The sequence below is a fragment of the Ammospiza nelsoni genome, chromosome 4 (assembly GCF_027579445.1).
Source record: "Ammospiza nelsoni isolate bAmmNel1 chromosome 4, bAmmNel1.pri, whole genome shotgun sequence".
In the NCBI taxonomy this organism is placed as follows: Eukaryota; Metazoa; Chordata; class Aves; order Passeriformes; family Passerellidae; genus Ammospiza; species Ammospiza nelsoni.
Window position 1 is genome coordinate 41,762,139 of NC_080636.1, and position 22,622 is coordinate 41,784,760.

The window sequence follows — 22,622 nt, forward strand, 5'->3', positions numbered from 1 at the left end:
ATTGTGATCTGATCCAGCTCCAACCTAATCCTTGGGAAATTCCAAAAAAAGGAGATTCACACTGTAAATGTACTTTGTATGGCACTGGCAGAGATTTCCCAGCTTTTCCAGAGTCACTTGCTGACAAATACAACCCCAGGCTGATTATTGCCTGAAGAAGGCAAACTAATCCACAGGCACAGGGTGAGAGGAACAGCTAATTGGAATGGCAGTGGCTGGAAATTCCTGGGTTCCTAATGCAGCTTCAGCTGGGGGGTCAGTCTGTAACATCCCAGCAACCATAACACATCACTGTGGCTGGCATTTATTTCTTTCCAAAGCATTTGCCCACTGTTCCTATCAGTGACCTAAAAGCTTTTGTTCAAAAATTGTATCTAGATCTCTCTTACATTTACTAAAACCCTATCATTCCTGAGCTGTAGCTAATTAAATCCTAGACAGTAAGGATTTTCCAGGGTTTTAAAAATTAAATTCTGTTCCCCTCTCAGCTGTCTGTCCCTTCCTAATGAGACAGGGACTGCAAACATTTCAGTGAATGCATGGGAAATTCCTCTATGAAAATACTCATGCCTGAGATATTAAAGACTGACCAGTTTGATCCAAGACACAAGGAATCGTTAAGGCCTTTCCTTACCAGAGTGTACAGGGCTTGGAAATCCCATCCAAACAGTGGGTGAGGCCCCTGGTGGGCTTTGGCTGGTCACACCCATTGGCATTACATGAGGAGCTGCAGCCCCAAGCAAAGGCTCATTTTTTCAGTGATAAAAGGATGCACTTTGAAAGAGCTGAGACACAAGGAGACATGAGCAGGGGCACGCTGGAAAGCCGAGGAGGAGCTCACAACAAACAGAAACCAGCGCTAGACACAGACCACCCTGGCAGCCCCTCGGATGCCAGCTTTGGCCTCTGAGCTGTCAGCTAAACATTCCATGTGCATGAAGCCTTCCTTTCTGCCATTCCCCCGGCCATCAGCACGGAACAAACCTCAGCACACCGCAGAGCAGCTCTTTGGGAAGGCGCTGCTGCAGAGCGGGGCGTGGGCCAGCGCCAGTTCTCATTCATTTCATTCACAAACCTTGGATTTATTCGATGCAATTTTCTGGCACAGTGTCAAATACGGCACAAAATTACATTAGTGTCATAAGAGGAAAGGATTAGTGGACAGACTTCTTTGAAGAATTGTGTTGGCACTTGTCTTTTTGTAAAAATGCCAGCAGCTTCCCCACTCTCCAGGAATAGCCCATTTTCTCCTGGTCAATGAGGGAAATCACTGCTCAGTGAGGGTCTAAGCCAAAGCCTTTTGGAGTCTGTGGGAATCTTTCCACCGATTTCCATGGGCTTGAATCAGCTCTGAGCTGCAGATGTCAGCTGTGCTGACATCTTCCTCCTGTCCTTCCACACCTCCACAGGGTCATTTATTAGGTGGAGTGCAAGACTTTTCTCCTGTATTTTTTCCTAAAGTCTCAGTTATAGCAATTTGCTGCCAAACCAAGAACAACTCTGTAGCTATGGCATAAGTGCAAGTATTCAGGATGTCTGGGTTTAATTCCTGGTCTTGCCACTGAGGTGTTTAAAGGAGTTGATTAGAACTAGATCTGTCTGAAAACACAGCCCTGGCCCCGGGAGGCCCATGCAGCCCAGCACCTTCTCGCTCCCAGCATCTCCCCCAGGTCTCAGCATTCAGGCAAGAGGGCCCAGGGCCAGGGATGTACCAAGAGAATTACCAAATAACCCAAGTGATGCAGGGAATCTTTAGGGAAGCGTGAAAACAAACATGCAGATTATGGTCATAGCCAAGGATAAGCTTAATAATTCCTTTTTGTACAGTTTTTTAGCACAACAGGAAAAGGAGGATGTTTTCTATCCCCACTCCTTTATTTGACTTTTTAGTTTGAGGTTCTTTGAGAAGGAAAAGAATTGCAGGCACTGCTAAGCCTGAGGCAGACACAAACCACTACCACTGAAAGCAGAAAATCAACCACCTTGAATAATGATCTTCACTACAATATTGTGTACACCACATAAATAATACTTGAACAGGCTTCTTGCAGTCACTGGTGTCAGAATGACTGGATAAATGCTAAGAGCACACATGTGCATCCCGGAGCAAGCAGCTTTGTTGTAAATCACAGCTAGTTTGAGATTTATGCTTTGTCCAGTCTCACAGGCTCTGCAAACACAAGTGTCACCATCACATCCCAATCTGTGCTGGCCTGAGCCCTGAAAACAACACCCTGGAAGAGATCTGCAGGGCCCTTGCACATTGGTATGGGCAGAGCAAGGGCCTAAAACCCTGTTAATTCTCTGCAGAACATTTTTCACTGCTGTTCCACCAGCAAATATTAATAGAGCTTTGCATTAATTAACCCGGCCTGAGGCTGATTCCCTCTGCAGGGCACTGTCCCCTGAACAAGAAGGACTGCACAGGCAGTCAGAGCGGGAGGATCTGCCTAGCAGGACAGCGACAGCCAAGGTGGGTGCCTGGCATGGGTGTGGTGTCTCCCTGCTCTGCATCCCCCTCCTGACAGCAGGGAGCAGACAGGAGGGCTTGTCCTTTGCCAGGAGATAGATGGGCACTGCCGTGGAGATGCTGTTTGCAGCCCCAGGAGCTGTAATTCCGGCTGGGCAGCTGCTGAGAGCTTGCTTGAGGGATGAGGATAGCCAGAGGTGAGGCTGCCCAGCTCTCCTTATGTCACTGGGCTGAGCTGGGCATCTCAGGCTGCCCTGTGACATTGTGTAACCTGGGGTGCTGTGAGGATAAACCAGCAGCATTAACCCCTCTGGCTCCTTGCTGCCTGTCGCAGCCCAGTTCAGCTTTGTTGGTGCTTCTCTGTATTTTTGTGTCTGTGATGTGCTGTTGGCTGTTTCTGTAGTGGAGGGGGGTTTCCTCTTAGGTTCTGATTTAAGACAAAGGGAAGAATATCAGGAAAAGTCTACAAATAGCTGTAGAAGTTGTAAGAAGAGTTCCTTGCTTTAATCTCAGTTTCAGAAGCATCACTGTGTGAGCACCTGTGTTTCTAGGATGGCTTTTAATTCTGTCACTGGTTACAAATACTCCTGTTCATCCCAAATGATTTAAAAATGAGAATTTAATCTTCATCCTCTCTTCCAGAACAACACTGGATTTAGAGGTAACAAAATACTAAAAATTACCAAACCTGTTAACATTTGGGGATTGGATCCTCTGGGACTCAGGCCATCTATTACTGTGGCAGCAAATCAGGTGTGCTGAGGAGCGGCCTGTGGGAGGCCTTGGCCGGGCCGTGTTTGTGCCGCAAAGGCCGTGTGGGACCTGTCCCCTGTGGCCGGGCCCCCTTGGTGGCACAGCCCCGTGTGCCACCACGCCTGGCTGCCCTGATTGCCGCTGTTAGGGACAGGCTGCATGTCCAGCCATGTAAACAGTGTGATGCTCCCGCAGCCATTCCTGCCCACTGACCTATGCTAAAGCCTATTTTTGGCAACTGCTCCAGGCCACTGTAGGGGCTGTAAAGCACACAAGGCCCTGCCTGTGGTTTGAGCCTTATCTTCAGCTGATGAAGGCATGCACAACACAATTAGATCAGACTGATAGAACTGAAAAGGGTCTTTTTGCAATTGCATCCAACTCTGCTTGGATGCAGTTGGAGAGGAAGCAACAGAAAAAAAACCAGGTTGGAAATAATGTATTTCACAACAAACCAGCTAAGTCTTACTTCTTTTGTAGCTGTATCCTTCAAACAGCTTTTTCTCCACCTGGTTAAAGATCAACTGAGTATCAAAACCTCTGTAAGGCAGTTTGCTGAGGACAGTAGGCCAGCCTTGTGCTACAAAATCCAGCAAACTGGTCTCTCCAGTTTCCTATTGTGATTCACACCGACTGCTCCAAATGGGCAAACCCTGAGCAAAGCAACCTCCCCAGCGCCAGCCTGTGAATTCCTCAGGCCTGATGAAACTGGTTGTTGTTATGCCCATGGTGAGAGACATTTGTCGCCAGCAGTGATTGAGGCACGCTGAGTCACTCCCTGGGCTGCAGAGCAGCTCCTGCTCCAGCTGCTTCTGGCCTCAGCACGATGGAGTGAGCATCAGCAAGGCCCCTCAGAGCACACCAGCTGCAGGCCTGAGGTGTACAGGAATGAACACACATATCTGAGTCGATTGTCCTGGAAATGAATGGGCAAAACCAGTGAGGAATGGGCAGAGAGGCAGGATCTGGCTTTGGGAACAGCCTTTGAAACAAGGGAGGTGTGAGCAGCTGTGCTAAAGAAGCAGAGAAAATGGAACATTTGAAAACTGTCACTGAGGGCCTCTGAGCTGGGGACAAGACAAACAAAATGCAGCTAGAGAGCATCTGTGAAAACTATTCAGCATTTATCTCCCAAATAAAGATCCTCTTAGGGAACAGGCACAGGATTTACTTAACACTGGGGCTCATTAGGGCATTCTCTGCCTCTGCCCTGCTATAAGTCTGTGAGCAAGGAAGCAGAAAGTGTATAAATTCACAGCTTCATGTTTCTCCTCCCGCAAGTTCCTCCCTGGGAACAGCAGGACATTTGCACAGGAGTGAGAGGCAGAGTGTGGTCCTCATGTACTAAATACTCTGGTGCTGGTCATGTGAGACAGATAATTTTTCTTACTGTTACTTATTGTAGCCGTTTATCTTGCCCTGAATTTTCCCTAATTTTGCCTTCACATTCCCTTCTTTCAAACTATTCCCACCTGGTCCCTCCATTACACTGATCAATCAAACCTGAGTTGATGAAGACTGATGATGACACATCAGTTGTGACATTCCAAGGGAAGTACCACATCATTGCATCAGCCTGCAGATCTGCAAGGTGTTGTAACATCTACTTTTGCTTAGTAACACATGGAGAGGCTCACCCTTTAAGTACGAAAAGCTTACCTTTGTCCTGAAATAAAAACCAAGATTAAACAGCAATCTGAGTATGCTGTGTGGACTATGCCACAATACATATGATTTAAAAATGTGTGCTTTCTGTCTGGTATGATGGTTGGTGTGAGCACCACACAGTTACAGAGAACTTCTCAGGTTTTCCTTTGGAAAACAAACAGCTAAACCCTCAAAAACATGCTGACCTGGAATGTGCTCTGCAGAGAGCCAGAAGCACATATACCAAGCAGACTTTGCTGTTGTTGGTATATGACTTGTAAGGAGTAAAGTCCATGTCTGTGGAAGTTTGTGTCACCCCATAAGAAAGAGTTTCTGTGACTACTGAGAGCACTGAAAAATTTAGGTTACAAACAGGTCAGGGAGTATTCAAACTACTGGTATTTGCAGCAAGCAACCCTAATCCAGTTCAATTCAATCATTATGGCAAGTTTACAAGCATCATCACCACACGAATTTCAAAAATACTTTATTTTCAGATTATGTAGTACTGCAGATCTCCAGCCAACCATTTTATGTCTTCTTACCTTCTAGAACTGGAGAGGAAATCTCTTCTTCTACCCTGGCCAGTGTGCTGAGTCTGGCCACTTGTGGTGATGGAGTGAATTCAGAGAAACTTGTGACTCACTGCCGAGGGAGCAGTCAGGACCTCACATTTCCTGATTTTTGCTGCTTTCATGCCAGCACTGCAGGGTGAGCTGAGACCGGGTCAAATTACCTGAAGGCTGGGCTCTTACTTCTTAATTGCAATTTTCCAGTTCTAAACGTATGGATTATCACTGAGCTTTAAATATGCACAATGGATTCAAAGTACCTTGGCAAGGGGATGGTATGCAAATCTAATACCTCTAAAAGTAAATGTCCTTGATCCTTCTATTGGTGATGAATGAAGCCATGAAAGACTCCCAACCAAATTTTTTTCATGTTCACTATAGTAATTCAATCCAGAAAAGAATCAAAACCCTTTGCATTTCTTTAAAGAGGGAAAAATAGGTGGAAAGGTATTGGGGAAAAAAAAAAAAGCAGAGAAACTATTGCATTGCAAAACAAACAGGTTCTGTTTCCACAGTTTTGCTAAGGTAGCTTGAATTAAACATTTGGATTACAATCTACATAGGCTTAAAGTAAAAACCAAATCCAAAAGGTATTTTTGGAAAACACTCAAATTGCAATGAGCTTCTTTTGCAAATCCTCTCCCAATGGGCGCACAAACCATGTAATAGTTCTGTACATGAATATTCAAAATTTGCTGTAAGATGTTTTAGTTAAACAACCAAAGAGAGTCAGCAAAAGCACAAAGTACAGCCCAGAGAGCAGGAGGGTGCTGTGCTGATCTTCACCCAGACTTCTTTTTGCCCAAGTGTGGAGCTTGAGGACAGAGCTCTCCATAAAGTGATACCAGCTATCACTTAACTAGCACAGAAAGAAACTGGCCATGGCCACAGCAAAAGACATAGGTAGCATTTCTGTTAAGGTTTTAAAAAAAACAACACAAATTCCAGACCCAAACATCTTGGATTCAAAATCCTCTATCACTTACCTGCAGAACACCAAACAGCTCCAAATCTTGATGAGGCCAGTGGAAATCTTTGTGCTGCCACAGCAACAGTGACAGCGTGCAGCAAATGAGGCAAGAGCTATGTACAGAGCTGTCACCCTTTGGCAGGGAGCCCCAGGGACATGGGAGGAAGATGGGACTGCCTGTACATCACTGAACAGGGATCCTGGAATGTCATGTGCACATTGCAGGAGTTCCCTCCACATGGCAGGGGAGCAGTGCAAGAGAAATGGGTGTTTCACGTGCTTGGACTTGTCAGTGACAAAGGAGCCCTAGAAATGTTGGTGAAAGAACAAGCATTTGCCTGTGGGCTCATGCCTGTGCTCTCAAAACAAGGCTTGTGCTCAGATTAGGCCAAGCCATAGGGCTCCAGCTGGAGTAGTGAGGGGCATGGCTGTGTGGCCTGTGGGGCAGGAGGAGGGCAGGGAATGACTGTGGCTCTCGCCTACCTGCGGACGACAAGCTTCAGCTTCTTGTAGGAGCCTTTCACCAGGGAGATGGCCTCTCTCCTGGAGCTGCTCAGCTCCACCTCATTGATGTTCACCACTTCATCACCAGCCTGCAGCTTGGAAGGCAGGGAATCTGCCTTCCCTCCCTCTTCAATCTGCACAGGAGAGAAGGGAGAAAGTGAGATGTGCCTGACACAGTTTGGCTTTCACCTGCAGAGCTGAGAGTGTGCTTCTGTTCAAGAATTGATCTACCAGCCCCAAACTCTGCTCTTGGATTAAAAAAACCCTTTGCCAGCCAGCTCACTCAAAGGTCTGTGCTTGACACCCCTACATTTCTTATAGAAGTGAGTTGGAATCAGCAGCCAGATGAGCTCTGCCAAGAAGCACTGCTTAGAATAAGCCTGAAAAGTCTTTGGTATTTGGAAGCAGTGAACTCCAGCAACAGCCATGGAATGCCTCTTGATAAGAGCACCCAGGCACCAGCCCAAGGGCAAAGCCAGGATTAGAAGAGCTTGGATGTGATTTTGTTTGTTCAAGCTCCCCTTTGGGACCCAGATGCCTGATGAACAACAGCTTCTTTCTTACTGGCCAGCAGCAAAGCAGGAGCACTCAGGTGTAGGTAGTTAATGAAGTGCAGCATCTCTGTAGGGTTTTTCAGCTAGGGATATAAAGAAAGTAGATGATTATTTGAATTTTATGAGAAAGTAAGCAGTCTGATCCAGGCTATGGAGTGGCAAGGCTAGAAGCAGAGTCCCAGGGCACTTGCCTCTGCTTTGTACTGCCCATCATCTACACAGTGTAGTGACTCCCCATCTGTGTGCCAGTAGAAATACACAAGGCAGAGAAGAAAATCTGGCCCAGGACCTGGGAATTGCAGCCTTGTGCACTGATGCACTCTCCCTGCAAAGGCATATACTAGCATAGCAGAGGGCCAGGTTAGGCACTGCAAATGCTGAGTTCCAGGAGCCTCGGGAGTGCCAGCAGCTCCAAGTGCAACTGATAATTACTTTGGCCACAAAACCTGCCACCACAACACCTGCTTTTCAAAGCACCGTGCAGTCCCTGCTCAACAGAGGCTGTGACCTGTGTTAGCAGATGCCACAGGACCCACACGTTCCCTCCTGTGGAACATCTCCTGGCACAGCAGAAGTAGAAGCACTTCCTTCAGGCACTCACCTCCCCAGACATCCTGCTGACACAAAGAGATGTGGCTGCATTGGTTCTGCCTCAGATCCAGGCAGGAAGGGCAGCTGTGTGCAGGGGTGAGATTTCCAGGGCAGTGGAATTGCAGGCATGCTTCTGGAAGTTGCTTTTATTTCAAGTCAGGCCAAGCAGTGTGTAATTAAGCCATGCCCCAGACATGTAACTCAGCACATGCAGACGCGCTGCCCAGGTTTTTACCAGGGCATTAGTTTTGGTGTTCAATGGTGGTTTCTCACTGGCAAAGCTGGTCTGTTCCTCCTAACCAAGGAATTCCAGCCCAGGTACCTTCTAAAATGTAAAATCTGACTTCCCCAAACATCAGTCAAAAAAGTCTCCAAACCCCCTACAAAGGGAGGTAAAAATCATTGTCATTCATTTTACCAGGAAGTCATTCCACTGATGAATGAATTTTTTCTTTTCTTCTTAAGAATGAATAAAACCACAGGAATGAGCCTTCCCATAAAGAGCCTTGTATCACAATTACCAGGAAGGGTGAGAGATGAAACATTAGCCCTTGCTGCCAGTATAAATAAATAACAAACGAAAAATGCAGTATTGCTGCAGTTTATTGCTGCTGTAAAGCAGAACAGGTGGGTATCATTTCAATGAAATACAATAGTGGGGTACTAGGGGTTAGATTAACTTGTGATATAGTCAACAGAAGGGATTTTATGTTTGGTTTTGCTTTATGTTACAGCATGTATACTGGAGAAAAGTGCTGCTTGGAAAAATATGTTTTGTAACAAATACCAGCTACTTCAAAGGCTGTGATACTCATCAGAAGCATTTGTATTCATTTGTGCCTGGAGGAACCCTAACCTTAAAATGTCAGCAGAATTATGATCTGTGATTTATCATCTAATAATTCCAATTGTAATTATATATTTGAGGTTTTTCACTTCACAGGAACACTTTTAAGGTTGTCTTTACAACTACAGGGGCCAGACCTTCCTTTTCCTCCTTTTGCAGTGAAAATGGATATTTGGATTCTTCCATTTTCACCTTTATAAAGAATGTGAAATCAAACACTTTCAGGGAAGACTAAACCCTGCAATACTTCTGATCATGCTGATAACGTTATTAACCGGTCTGAAAGAAATCTTTCTTCAAATCCTGATGCATTCCAGCTTATCCATACCCCAAGGGCTCTTAAACTGCAGCCTGCAAGGCCAAGCAGCCAGCCACAGTACCAGAGTAAAGGATGCCTTGAAGGAAAGTTTGTTAGCATGGGTAGAGTCATCTGCAAGTTACTCCAGAGGCTGGAAGTGAACTGCTTTGCTCCTGTGTGCTTAAACTGTCCATCAGCAAGACCTAAAACCAGACCCACATGCTGCCTTTGGAAGGTTTAGATGGCAGCTTCAAACCTGTATTACTTACGGACTTGGAGAGAATATAAATGGAGATGTGGACTGACATTTTACTGTTGACACTCTCATCTATTACAAACCTGTTAGCATCCTCATCTCTCATCTACCCAGCTGGGGTTACCTGCATACAAATCCCTGAAAGTTCCTGGAAGAAAACATTAACAACAGGCCTGTGACCTGGTACTACTGCTCAGAGGAGCAAAAAGGGCAAAAAGACTTACAAGGTTCCATCAAAAGTCCAAAGCAAAGCTCAGATGCTCCATGTCCATTCTTCATTTTTGCATGCCTCTGAAAATATTTGTGTTTAAGGAGTGGTGAAATTTCCTGGGGAGGATTGAGTGATTCAAACAAAACGAGCTGCACTATAAACACAAAGCTCTATCACAGTGTAACAATTATCAACAAAGCAAACAAACCTCACCATGCAGGTAACCTGGTTAAATGAACACCTGCTTTGCTGTAGGAGGGTGCACGGAGCCCAGGATGGGATGTGCTGGAGGCACAGAGCAGAGGATGGGAGATGTGTGCACGCCATGCAGCCACAGCAGCCAAACAACGCCACGTGGGGACCACCTCTGCCTGTGGCTCCCTGCTCTGACTCACCCTGGGCGCCAGATCTCCAGTGAGTGGAAGTGGGAAGGTGAGCTTTCCACTGTTCCCTAAATCCCCAGTGGATCTCAGTGCTGTCACTCAGCCAGGGCACAGCCAGCACTGCAGTCTGTTGTTTTCAGTGTGCAAGTGGAGCAGATACCGCATTGCCAAAACCACCCTCGGTAGTCACTTGTGTCAAAAATGTGATGGCCATAAGCTACAGGACCTCGAGCAAGGGGCCAATCAGTGGCCAGCAAGACCTCTTACAGTTTATTTAAGCTGAGAAAAACAAGGTGAAATGCAGCCAGCACACCTTGTGGGTGTAATGATAGTCACTCATCCGTCAGGAGCAGGAGGAGCCAGTGGGAGCCAGCCAGGGATTGGAGTTTTTTCCTTTTGGCTGAATTAGGCCCACTGCTCTGCCAAGTCAAGTTATGAAAGGTGACTCTGACAAGTATGGGGTAGAGGAATACCTGAAAATCAGTCTGGCTTTGAACCTTTGGGGCTGGATTCAATGGCTGGTGCTTACTACAGGTGCTGTGACCAGAGCCTAGGCAGTGCCAGGAGGGGAGAACAATCCCTTGCCCTTGAAATCAGCAGGAACATCTGTACAGCAAAACATGTCAATAGCATAAAGACTCTTGTTTTCCATGCCTCAGTTTCCCCCCGGGAATGGACACAATTGTTCTATCTCCTCTGTCCTGTCTAATTAATGTGTGAGTGCTCTGTGGGTGGTGATGATCCAGATCCTGGCTCTTATTCCAGATGTCTCTGCAAATCCCTAGCTCCCAGGCCCTGGCCCTGGGGAGAGTTCATGCCAATTAGAAACATGCAACAGCAAAGTATTACTTCCCTGATGAAGTTCCAGACAGGATGGTTCCCACTTCTTGTGAAACCCCATCAAACTTCTGTGATTGCAGCAGGTTCCACACCTCCTCGTTTCTCCTGTTTATTACAAAGCCATCTAGCCAATTCTGTCAGGCTCTTTTGGAAGGAGAAGACAAGGAGCTCCCTGCCAAGCTGGCCTCTCCTAAAATGCACCCACTTGAAAAGGCCTCCAGAGTCTCCTTGGGCTGATGCAAACTCCAGTCCTGCCGTTGTCTTTTCTGCAGCAAAGCCTTCCATGCCCACTGCCCTCTGCTGAAAATCCCAAAGGCCACCCCTGGTCCTGCTTTGCATGAACATTCCAGACCATTTTCTTGCATTAGAGGAGGCTTCTTGTCACTCAATAGATCCTGCAGGAGACTTCAAACCCATGTGTTCCCCCTTTTTTTGGCTTACTGTAAAAGCAAGAAGTTGCTTAAGCAGATCACCAAGGATACATAAGACTTAGTACTGCTGCCTTTTGTTTGGCTCACTATGGTTACTGTAGGTTCAGAGAACACTGGCTAACTGATAGCCTTTCTTGGTTATTTTAAAGAAGTTTTCTTTATTTATCCCTCTCTTCCCTTTCTTCTAGGAGCTTTTGTAAAAACAAATTCTCTGCAGCTCTTAAGATGGATTATTCCATCTTTGTGTCCTTTCTATGGTGAATAGTACATGTGATTCTGAAACTGTAAACTTGCTTGAGTTTCTCAACAAAAAAGAGGAGCAATCAAGCAATGATGTGTGCACACTGATGTATGCAGTTGCACAGGTGAGAGCAGAGCCATGCAGCAGGTCAGGACAGTTCCTGGGGGACACCTGGAGATGCCCTGGAAAAAGCAGCAAGCCAGCATAGCAGGGTGCTGACAGAAGCAGCAGCAATTGCTATGACAAACTGCTGCCCTTTTTGTGTCAGGTATTATAATGATGGGAAGAGAAGCATCACATATGAACTGCTGGAGGTGGTTGTTCAGAATTCCTGAGCTGCTGAAGATTTTATAGGAACTGACAGGGGGAAAGAGGAAGCAATTTCCCCCCATGAAGGAATAGAGAGGGAGCATTCTCCGATGCAAGGAATCCCTGACTTTCCCAGGAACAGCATTACAGAAAAATGTTCTCTGCTTTAGAGCTCTTGTTTTCAAGTATTTCACTGGAACCATTTCCATTCTTTCCAGTAGTAAGATGTGTTTCCTTTGAATCTGGGGTTCATCTCTTCACAAGGTCATCAGCACCAGTGCAATGTGAGGGAAAGGGTGGAACCAGAAAATCTGACTGTATTCACTCCAAGTTCAACAGCCAAGATTTTAGTCACTTTTCAGAGCCCAGACTGGAGCTTCAAACTGGGAAGACTGGGATGTTTCATTTCCCTGTGCACTATGAGGTGTAGCAGAGCCACACCAGACCACCGGTGCATTGCACCCAGTGCAGAGCAGGGCACATATATTTTGGCTTGCTCAGAAAACTCACTGAGTTGCTGAATTGATGTGGGCTTTGTGTTGGAGATTTTTAATCCCCTGTGGAGTTCAGAGATGGTTCTCAAAACCCAAAAACAAAGTTGCAGAGCTGCTGAATGTCTCCAGAGGATATGCTGCTCCCCTCGTTCAACCTTAATGCCATGTCACAACTGGGGGGCAGTGACATGCAGCAGACAGAAATTCCTCCCCATTGTCCCCAACATCTGTGTCAGCGTGACAGAGCAGTTAAGACAATTCAATCAAGAAATAGTTAAGTCAAAGGTCTCCCCCTGGAGCCATGTCTCTGTTGGATTTCCCCATCCCTGATGCATCTGGAGAGAATTCAGCTATTGCCATTTACTCCAAACTAAGGAAAGAGTTTCCAAATTAGTTATTGTTTTATGCTGCTGCTGAGCAAGGAAGGCTTTTTTTCTCATAGTGTTCTGCATTGGTCTACAATAACATTTCTGCTCCCAAGTACAAAGCATAGTAGTGTACTAATTTATTCCAGGTGATCATACAAGGTTCATATTGAATGACTGCACCTTGAGAGGCCGAACTTGATTCAGTGGAAGAACAAGTTAAACTCCACAGTTTTGAAGGGTTAGCAGTGCTCTGAAACCTTTGCAATACTTTAAAGTAAATCTGTTCTTTAACACAGGCAGAAGAAGGCATTTTCTCCCCCACTCAGCCTGAACATGTTGATGAACACCCAGGATGTGAGTGCAAGTGGCACAGATGGTACAGTGACTGTGGGCACCAAAGCTGCAATCCAGCTGCAGATATGCCAGTGGGATCCGTGCAGGAGGGGTGCAAGTTACTGACAAGTGCTGAGGATTCAAGGTCATTCCCAGGACTGCCCTGCAGGCTCCAACACTTCCACACCTTTCCATTTCCTGTGTGATTGTTTCCTGTCCTGGGAGCAAGGTTAATCTCAGCAGCCAGCCCCTCAGCAAAAAGTGGCAAGAAGTGAATGGAAAACAGATTGCTGGCTTGGGCTCCAAGAGATAAGGAGCCATGCCTGGATGAGTTTGCGTCTGACTCCTCTTGGTGACTCTAAATTCCTAAGCCAGTGGAGGAAAGAAGGCTTAGCTCTTAAGATAATTTTCCACCTTCTTAAGCACAAAACTGCTAGGCTCCCACAGAGATTTCTACATTTAAAAGAGGAAGGGGCAGGGAAAATCAAGTCTTCTTTCAACTAATGCACAAAGAAAGATGGGCCTGTGATGCAGCTTGGATTCAGGCCTTCAAGAAGCATCCAGGATCTTTTCTGCAACTGGAGGCAAAGCAACAATACATTTTCTCCACCCCTCTTGGATTATACAAGACAAGGAACTAATCTGTGTTTGCTGTGGGCAACGCCTTGAGCTGTATAAGGTCCCACCTTCAAAGGCTTGGTACAAACACCTCATCATGGACAATTCCTGCCCCAAGCCCTGCAGCTTTGAGAAACAGAGGCATGGAAAACAGATGTGGAAAAGCTGTGATGATTGAGCAGAGAGGCAGCACCAAAGTCGGCTCTCAGCTACACATGGGCGACACATGGACTGAACCTCTGGGCAGGGAGAAGAGCAGCTGCAGGACAGGCAAAGACAGCTGGTTCTCAGCCAGCATAAATCCATCACCACAGCCTCCTCCCGCCTTTCCCTCCTGTTGCTTACAGCCCACTGGAAGTGGGCAAGGCAAGGAAGGACTGAGGCACACCTGGGTCAGCTGCGGAACAGCGATGCCAGTGCAGGTGCAGAGCAGTTCTTGTCCTGTGAGGCACCACTTCGTCCTGTTCATCCTCTGCTTCCTGCTCCCAGCTCCAATCCCAGCCTGCAGAACACGCCCTGCCCGTGCTCCTGGCAATCAGAGAGCCTTACTCCTCTGCTCACTGTTTGGTTTTTGCAAACAATCCATTCCAAGCACGCCACAGAGAGCATAGCACCAGGTGACACAAATATTGGGGCCTGGAGCACGTTTACTTGATCCTGTTTGGTCTGCGGCGATTATCGGCCGGTATCAGCTCAAGGGGCTACAAGAACTCATTCTCTGTTCCTCTGTTATAGCTGATACAGCTCGCCCCTCTCCAGAGCACACAAAGCCAGTGGCTGCACATGGCTGAGAGTTAATATTTGCTTTGCAAGGGGAGAGTTAAAAATAGCTGTTTGCCAAAGAGTCTGCTGGAAAGGTCTTCTGCTCTGCCCCAAACACACCCAAGGATTTTTTTTTTTTCACCCTGCTTTGCCATCCTGCCCCCAACCTTACAGTCCTTCCTCACATTTCTCACAAGGTTTCAGCAATTAAAATCCAGTCCCTAGAACATTTTGACAGCAAGCCCATTTAGCCTAGGCAAGAGGCTGTCAAACTTGTGGCCACCCAGCACAGGAGACAGCACTGCCTCACAGCTGTGAGTCCGTGGCGCTCAGTGCTCCTCACTCAGTGCCACACATTCCTCAAAAATGGACATGGGCCTGTGGAAGCAGCTGTAATTACTAAAACTGAGGTAAGGTGCTGTTCAGGGACTGCCTGAGCCCTATGAATCTTAGGATATACAGTCAGTGGCATTAGCTGTTCCCTAATCCTTCCCACAGGCACTTCCACAGAGCACACACACCATCCCCAAACAGCCCTTGTGGTTGCAGCCTATCCCTCAAACTGTGGGATGCTATGGACTACCATCCACTCACAAAAAGGTTAAAGGTGCAAGAATTGGCCCACCCCAAAATGCCCCCTTTGGGACTGAGTGAAATTGGATCAGTTTAGGCACATGTCATTATATTTTGCTGTTGGCTGATTATTTGTTGTGCACTGCACGGCCTTCTGTACCTTCTGTCCCCTCCCTCTGGCTGTCCTCACCATCTAGGAAAGCAGACCAGTTGGAGATGTGTCCTCAAAATTGTGTTTGTTCCCTACTCCAAGGACAACTTTCCAAGGTTTGGGAAGGCCAACCCTAGCATCACAGGAAGAGCCATAGAAGGAAATTCAGTCACTGCTTTAATCTCCTGGCTGTTCTAAAATCAAGGCACAAATGGCAATGTGCCCTTCTCTACAGGATGTTTAACAAGTCTTCCCAGACTTTTGTATTACTGTTTTTATACTTGCTTTTATGACCTATATTGCTGCAACCCCCTGAGGCTTGACAGGGTGACCAAGTGCCAGGAGACTGGTTTGGGATTGTCTCATTTTGGGTTAACTGGAAAATACTCCCAGGTAAGAAAATATAGCTGAGATGTACATACCTGGGACCAGTTTGGAGGAGAAAGGAGACAATCAGCAGCTCTCAAAGGACAGTTGTCAAGGTTCTTTTTCATCACAGGATTAGGCAGTGAACTTCCTGCCTTGGCATATTGCTCACATGGATTCAAGGCAGAAATGTCAAGAAAACCCACCCTCCAATCAGGTAATTCCATAAATTAGGTGAATCTAAAGCTATGGGATTTTCTGGCTATTGGAACAGGTAGTACTTATCTTTCCTGTAGACAGATCCTTGGCCCCAGCATGGCCAGTTACTGCTTTTGATGTTTGCCACTTCTCTTTCCCTTATTTCCCTTCCCCAATATTAACACTTCCATTATACCTATTATAAATAGCAATAATGATAGTAATGAAAACAGCAGTAATCATCCTCAAGAACTTTCCTTCCATTAACTAATTTGGCCTTTCAACACCATAGGGAGACAGCAGGAAGTATTGTTCCTAAATTAGAGAGGAATAAAAACAGGAGCCATGTTTATGTATCTTTTCCAGGGTCACAGAAAGCACCACACAGCAGTTCTGGAGCCCCTGCTCTGACTGAGATGATGCTGTGCTGATGCCAAGCCAGACTCCTTGCCTTTAATATTCCATCCATGTCCCCAGCACTGGGGCATTGTCTCTCACAGCACTGTTCCCTTTCCTACAAGCATGAGGAAGTGCTCTTGGATGTCTTTCCATCATTATTTCTGGCTTCCCACTTGTCTCCACAGGTTTAATTCTCCTCTGTTTGCTGTGGTTGTCCTCTCCCTCATGATACTATCATGTGCCTTTTTACCTTTTCCCCTTCTTTATCATGCTCTTCTTCCTCCCTGAGCCCAGTGATACAAACCATTAACCACTAAACAGTATATATCTGAGAGGAAATAAAAATAGATCATGCAGCAGAGCCATGCTTGATGAATCAACTGGAGCTCTTGCCAGGATTCAATAGCTGCTGAAGGGATTTAGGGATGCACTTCTCCCTCATTTTAATGAGAATCAGACATCAACATTTTTAGTCACCCTTTGAAGATCAAAGCTTAGAGCGGCCAACAGCAAATAAAACCCAGCTGAACATTCAGAGAGTTGTCCTTCAGGGCAGGAGAGTACCTCTGGCACCCTTAGGGATGAGCAGGCAAAGCTAACAGACTTTGCAGAGGGAGCTGAGCCGGCTCACCCAGCATCCTGACTCGGTGCCAGGTCACATCCCTGCCCAATGCCACAGCCAGAGCTGCCCTGGGACAGACAACAGCACACAGCTCAGGGCCACGGTGCCGTGACAAAAGAGGAATTTCACAGCCCGAGCCATCGTCATCACATCACTCCTGGCAAACCCTTTCTTCATTCCCCCAGCCTTCTGTAATTACTGTAAGTTCTTCTCAAGTGAATTTAGTGCCCATGAAAGATGCCAGGCTCGCAGCCTGGGAGATTGCTTTTCCTTGCCTGCAGATCAGCTTGTCACCCCTCCTCCCTTCCACCTTCTTCCATTTCTTTTGTCTCCAAGGCAGACTCGTCCTCTGAGATCTCCAAGGAAGGTCAGCTCCACAGATCCAAGTGCAGCAGCTAGTTTAATAGAACGGGCATTTCTTTGTAGCAGGCTATCCAAATGGAAAAGAGCACGGGAAATGAAGCGCCTGCTCTTGCTCTGGTCGTTTGGATGTCTTGAGGTGCCTCCTGGTCTTCCTGAGAGCAGGAGAGAGATGGAGCAGCACTTAGGAGGATCTCCCTGTAAAGGGCACCCAGCCCTGGCCGCTTCGGCCTGCAGTCACTTTCCTTGTCCTCTGCTGTCACCCCGCGGCTGCTCCAGGGAACAACTGCTTCTCCATGGAACTCATTTCTCAGTGGAAATAATTTTTCAATTATTACTGGTGTTGTGAAAATAGAGCAGTGCTGCACTTAAGCCACAGAAAGTATCTGAAAGGTTCAAAGGCAGAGGCTTGAATAAATTTTATTATGTGGGAAAGCGAGAATAAACTGTTTAAGAAGTGGTATTTACCTTATTCCTCAATTTCAGTTCTGAAAACCCAGGCAGGCTCATCAGGAGATGCTGCAGTCCTCTGTCCACGTACAAAATGAGAGGGAAGGGGTCCTGACCCCTTCAGCTTGCCTGGCTGATATCTTACAGTGCTTCCCACTCTGCCAGACATGATCTCTGAGGTCTGTTTTTCCTGATAGTATCGTTCACCCTGTGGCTCAGAGCACATTCCCTATGAGTTTGTCCTGAAAGTACCTTATGCTGCTAAAAATGATTGAACATTCATGTTAATAAGCACTGAATTAATTTTGTTCGTGCTCCGTGTCAATTCTTTAACTACTGCCCAAAAGCCCCTGAAATTCCCTGTCCACATGTTAGCAGAAATGTCTTTAACCTGCATGGGAGGGTTTTTCACCAGCTCAAGAAATGCTGGAGCAATCTGGAAACTAACATGATAAGAGCAGGCTTAGCTAGTGATTAACAAGGCATTTCAGAGCATTCCGGGAACTTTCTTGTTGATTTTATACTGCAGATACAGACATAATCCTGCAGAAACTGACAGGGTGAGAGAAGAAAGGCATTTGTTCTCTTCTGCCTCTAAAACAGTCCCTTCAGATATGGGTGGCAGGGACAGGTGCTCCCTAAAGCCACTCCCACAGTCACATGCAGCACCTCTCCCTCTCTTAGCCTGTATCCTCTGAAGTGGCCACATCCTGCTTGGAAATGTCTTATCCAGACATTTTAGGGAGGGGAATTTATACCTGCATTTCCAAGCTTGTTCATTTACCAAGCCAAACACTTTTTGGCAAAACTATTTTTAGCTGCAGTAGACACAGAGATTAATTCAGCTGCAGTTCAGGTTGAGGCAGGTCCAAGTTTCCAGCGCTGTCAGGTGCCACGGAGATGGATGAGGTAAACAGACCTGCAAAAACACCAGGCACATTGCCTGCTGTCTTCCTCCTTCATGCTTGCTTTGGATTTACACCTTGCCCTGCATCTCCAGGATGACATGGGCATTCCTTTCTAGAGGAAGGGTTTCAAATTGTTGTTTTACCATATTGTGCCAGGGACAAGTCCCACACAAGCACTGCAAACACAAATTGAACACACACATTCCCTTCCTGCCTTCTCCTCCACTTGGCCCCATTTCCTGATTTCTCACAGTTCTCTTCATGTTTGTTAGGGTTTTTTTTGCTGCTCTTCTGTTTCCAAAAATGTCATTGAAAATAAACTGACAGGACAAACAGCTCCGAGGTTTTCACTAACAAGGGCAATGAAAAATGATGTGTTCAGCTCTCAGCAGCGAAAGGCTCCCGATGTCAGGAAAGAATTGGATTACAAAGATTTCATATTCCAGTTTTATATCTGGCTCAAAATGAGCCCCAACTCCTGCATCATGAGAAGGCCATTTGGCTTGCTGGCCTCCTCTCTTCTTGAACATAATGCCAGGTTCTGGAGGTATTGTTACAAATGTGGTGATGATGAACCTCTGGGTAAAAATAGCCCTTCTGTTTTCTTAGCTTCAGCCTTAGGCATTGAAAAATCATATTCCTGCTTCACGTTTTTACACAATGCACTGGAAGCTTTACCCTCACATCCTGGGCTGGAAGGAGGAAGGAGAGGAGCAGGAATAACTAGAAAGGAAGGGAATGTGCCTGCTAAAGGCAGCCACTACACAGAGGCCAAACAGCATTTCTTTACTTGCCATAGCTCCAGGGGATAAGGCAGCAGGCACATGTTTTTATAAGCTGAATTACACATTAATGAAAATCCCAGGACATTCCTGAAAGAGTGGAGGCATTAGTGGCAGCTGGGCAGCTGGCCAAATTCCAGTGTAGGTAACGACACTGTTTCCCCATGGTCTCCCTGCCACTTCAGTGAATGTGCTCAATTGTTTCAGCTCCAAGAGGCTCCACAGCATCTCTGGGATGTACAGTTCTCTGGGATAACATTCTCACTTAAGGAATCTTGGTGGAATTTAAAAATAGGTCCTGTGAATGATGACAATGTCCTTTCTGGCAAACAATTTTGCAACAACAGCTTTGAGACAAACAAGCTGCAGAAAACTTGAATATTGCGTAAAAGTTCCAAGAGGAAAGAACAAAAAGTTCACTGGAAACCTCAAAGCAGAAATAGTGTGGCAGACACTGCTCTGTTTGGAATTAGTTTTATTAATATCCTTCCAGGGATTTGACCAGGCATTGCTAAATTCAGTGTATGCCTTTTTCATTTCATGAGGTTAGGATGAAGCCTATACAGAAGTGTTACTGATGGGTAAGGCTTTATAAAGGGAAGGCCTTGCAACAGGGCTCTGGCCTGTTCCTTAGGCTAAGGAGAAGGGAGTGACTTAGCTGGAATAGAGGGATGTGAGAGACATGCTGCATGTCCACATCGTGGTGAATGCTGGCTGCTTCACCTGGGCTTGTTGTGCCTTGAAACTGCATGAACTGGCATGGTTTTGGCAATAAAGAGCCCTCCTTTGCACTGCCTGGGGTCCCTGCAACACTCATTATCGCAACACAGAAGGATTCTTCAGGGAAAATGTGCCCTGAAGAGGGCTTGGAATGGATATTTCCTTTGCTATGGCTACAGATGTCCAGCTGCAACCCTTCCTCCAGGCTTCCAAATTATTTTAAAGCTACTCTCTGAGGAAGTGTCTTTATGACAGTTGTGAAAAGCAAGCACTGCCTTTTTTGTATCAAAGCAGACTGTGGTGAACTTGTGAAAAGCTTGGATGAGCTTTGAAGGTCAGCTCAGGTTCAAAGGGCCTGGCAGGAGATTTCCACCCAGAAATGGGACAACAAACCTTAAGGCTGCAAGTGTGAGTTTCCAGCTGTCCTAGCAGAGACTTTGAGGAGCACTGATATTGAACTGCTGCTGTTTGCTCTCACCCTTGCCAACATAATAATTAAAAATGTACAGTGCTGGCCCTTTGAAAAGTTGCACAGAGCACCAGTTCCAGTAATTTCCCAGCATCTGTTCCTCAAGCTGAATTAGGAACAGAGCCAGCTGATTGAATCTCCCTTTTGCTGACAGGACAGACCCCCAGATCTGAACAAAGCCTGAGCAGTTTGATCTCTCCTGCATTCTGGCCCTTACTGAGGTCAGGATTAATGCCTTCACTGCATGGAGAGACAAAATACCAAGTACAAAAACAGCACAGTGATTATGGTGGCCTCTTGGCTGTTCCTGTTGGATCCTAGAGATCTCTATAAATTGCAGATGTAACTCTGTGCTGGTGTTTGTCTTCAGAGCTAAACAGTGTGCAATGCAGGGATGGAGTCTCTCCTTTCTACTTGCCGCTGGCATTGTTACCATTTGTCACAAGAACTGCTAAGTCTGGATGCCCATCATGTCCATGTGGGGGAAGCAGGTTTCAATCACTGATAAAATCTACAAACCCCAGAGCCAGCCATGGCTTTCAGAGAAGCCCAGGTGACAGGGGCCAGTGCATGATCTCAGTGATGCTTTGCACCCAGCCATCCCTGTCCTGACTGATTAACTGAGAGGGGACTGAAGGAGCAGCATGCAGTACTTAGCTAATTACACTGCCCCAGGTCTTTTGTCCTGCTGCCGTTGGATCGCCTCAATTGATTCTTTCAGGCCCTAAACAGCTTTGTGGGCTGCATGCCTGGGCAGAATGAGGTCTTTTGTCATACTTTAATGAACGAAAATGTTTTAAATCCTCTCCTTCTCCCTCACTCCAAGTAGCAGCAAGGGTAACCCTGGTGCAAGGACAGAATGATCACGGTGTCTATCACCATGAACATCCTCCTCCTCCAAGGCTGTGGGAGCGTACAAGCTTCCCAGCACCAGCTATCCCATCTACCCAAGGTATCTATTGCCACCACCATCTCCATGGACTACAGGGGATGTAAGCCTTGGAAGATTTTTAGAATACAGCTAAAAACGTGTTAAATTTGTGAACATTCAGCATGATAACACAGGTTCATGAGTAGGTAATTCCTGCATAAACCAATCTGAAACTTTCCTTTTCTGGGGGAAAAAGAATTAAAAATAAAAATTGCACCTTCAGTTTAATGTTTTCCCTTCAGCATCCAGCGACCGGTGATGTGTTTTTTGTAGTTCAACTGAAAACACTTAATATTCCATTTAAAACATGGGATTGGCAGCATCCCCGCGAAGATCTCCACAAAATGTCTCCTAGTCAGTTAATCTAATAAACTTCCTCATATAATGAACACTTTCTCAGCATTGTCCAGAGTCATTAATCCTGGCACAGCCTCCCAAAGTACAAGTAGTAAAACATGGATGTCATGACCGAGCTATGAGCTGACTGTGCTGCGCTCTACGTGCCCGTTCTCCAGAGCTGGTTATTTTTCAGCTGGCTGAGTTTTAGATGTGAATTAAAGTGATTAATAAATGAAAAGGCTCTTATCATCCATTCCTGTGCTCACAGTCCCTGAACAATTTTGCCCTGCCACTTGCCAATGAAGCTGTAATAGCTCCCTGCATATGCTTCATCACTTCATGGTCAAAACTCGTAATCTGAGTAATAAGGGCAAACCCCATTCCTTTCTCCCAAGGAATGGATGTGAGGAAGCAGAGAACACCTTGGGACTAACAAGCAGTCGTTAACCCACCGTGATCAGAAAATAAAGGCGTGCTGCTCTTTTGAGACTGCTGTTTACCCTGAATGGGCTCCACATCAGATTTGTTCCCTCGGAGTTCACGTAAGTTGGTTCCAGTGCCAGCTTGGCATGTCTGAAACGCTAATTGTCTTGTTTCCATTTCACACATCATCATCACAGTAACATTTCTGGAACTGGGAGACAAATGCCAGTTTGACTGGAAGGCAGACTGAAACACAGCCAGAGAACCTGCAGGTTTAGTGCAACTCCAAATATGGCTTCTCCCTAGCCCAATAAAAAAAAGTACAACACTGGCAAAATTGCAGCCCTGTCCTTTGGTTTAAAAACTACTGTTTCAGACAAGGGCTTTTGCTGAAATGCTCGCAATATGTTTAGGTGTCTACTTGTCCCATAAAAGCTTATTTAATTCAGGAAGAAATCAATAAAGGCCCAGGTCCCCAA

The 22,622-nt window shown here is 46.2% G+C and overlaps 1 protein-coding gene across 1 annotated transcript in view; it reads right to left on the minus strand.

Moving 5' to 3' along the window:
• The window catches only part of SHROOM3 (shroom family member 3), a 110,256-nt gene that overhangs the window by 71,240 nt on the left and 16,394 nt on the right, over positions 1-22,622 (minus strand). The window contains exon 2 of the mRNA XM_059470332.1: positions 6,896-7,050. Within this exon, the coding sequence (XP_059326315.1) occupies positions 6,896-7,050 (155 nt within the window). The remainder of the gene's footprint in view (positions 1-6,895; positions 7,051-22,622) is intronic.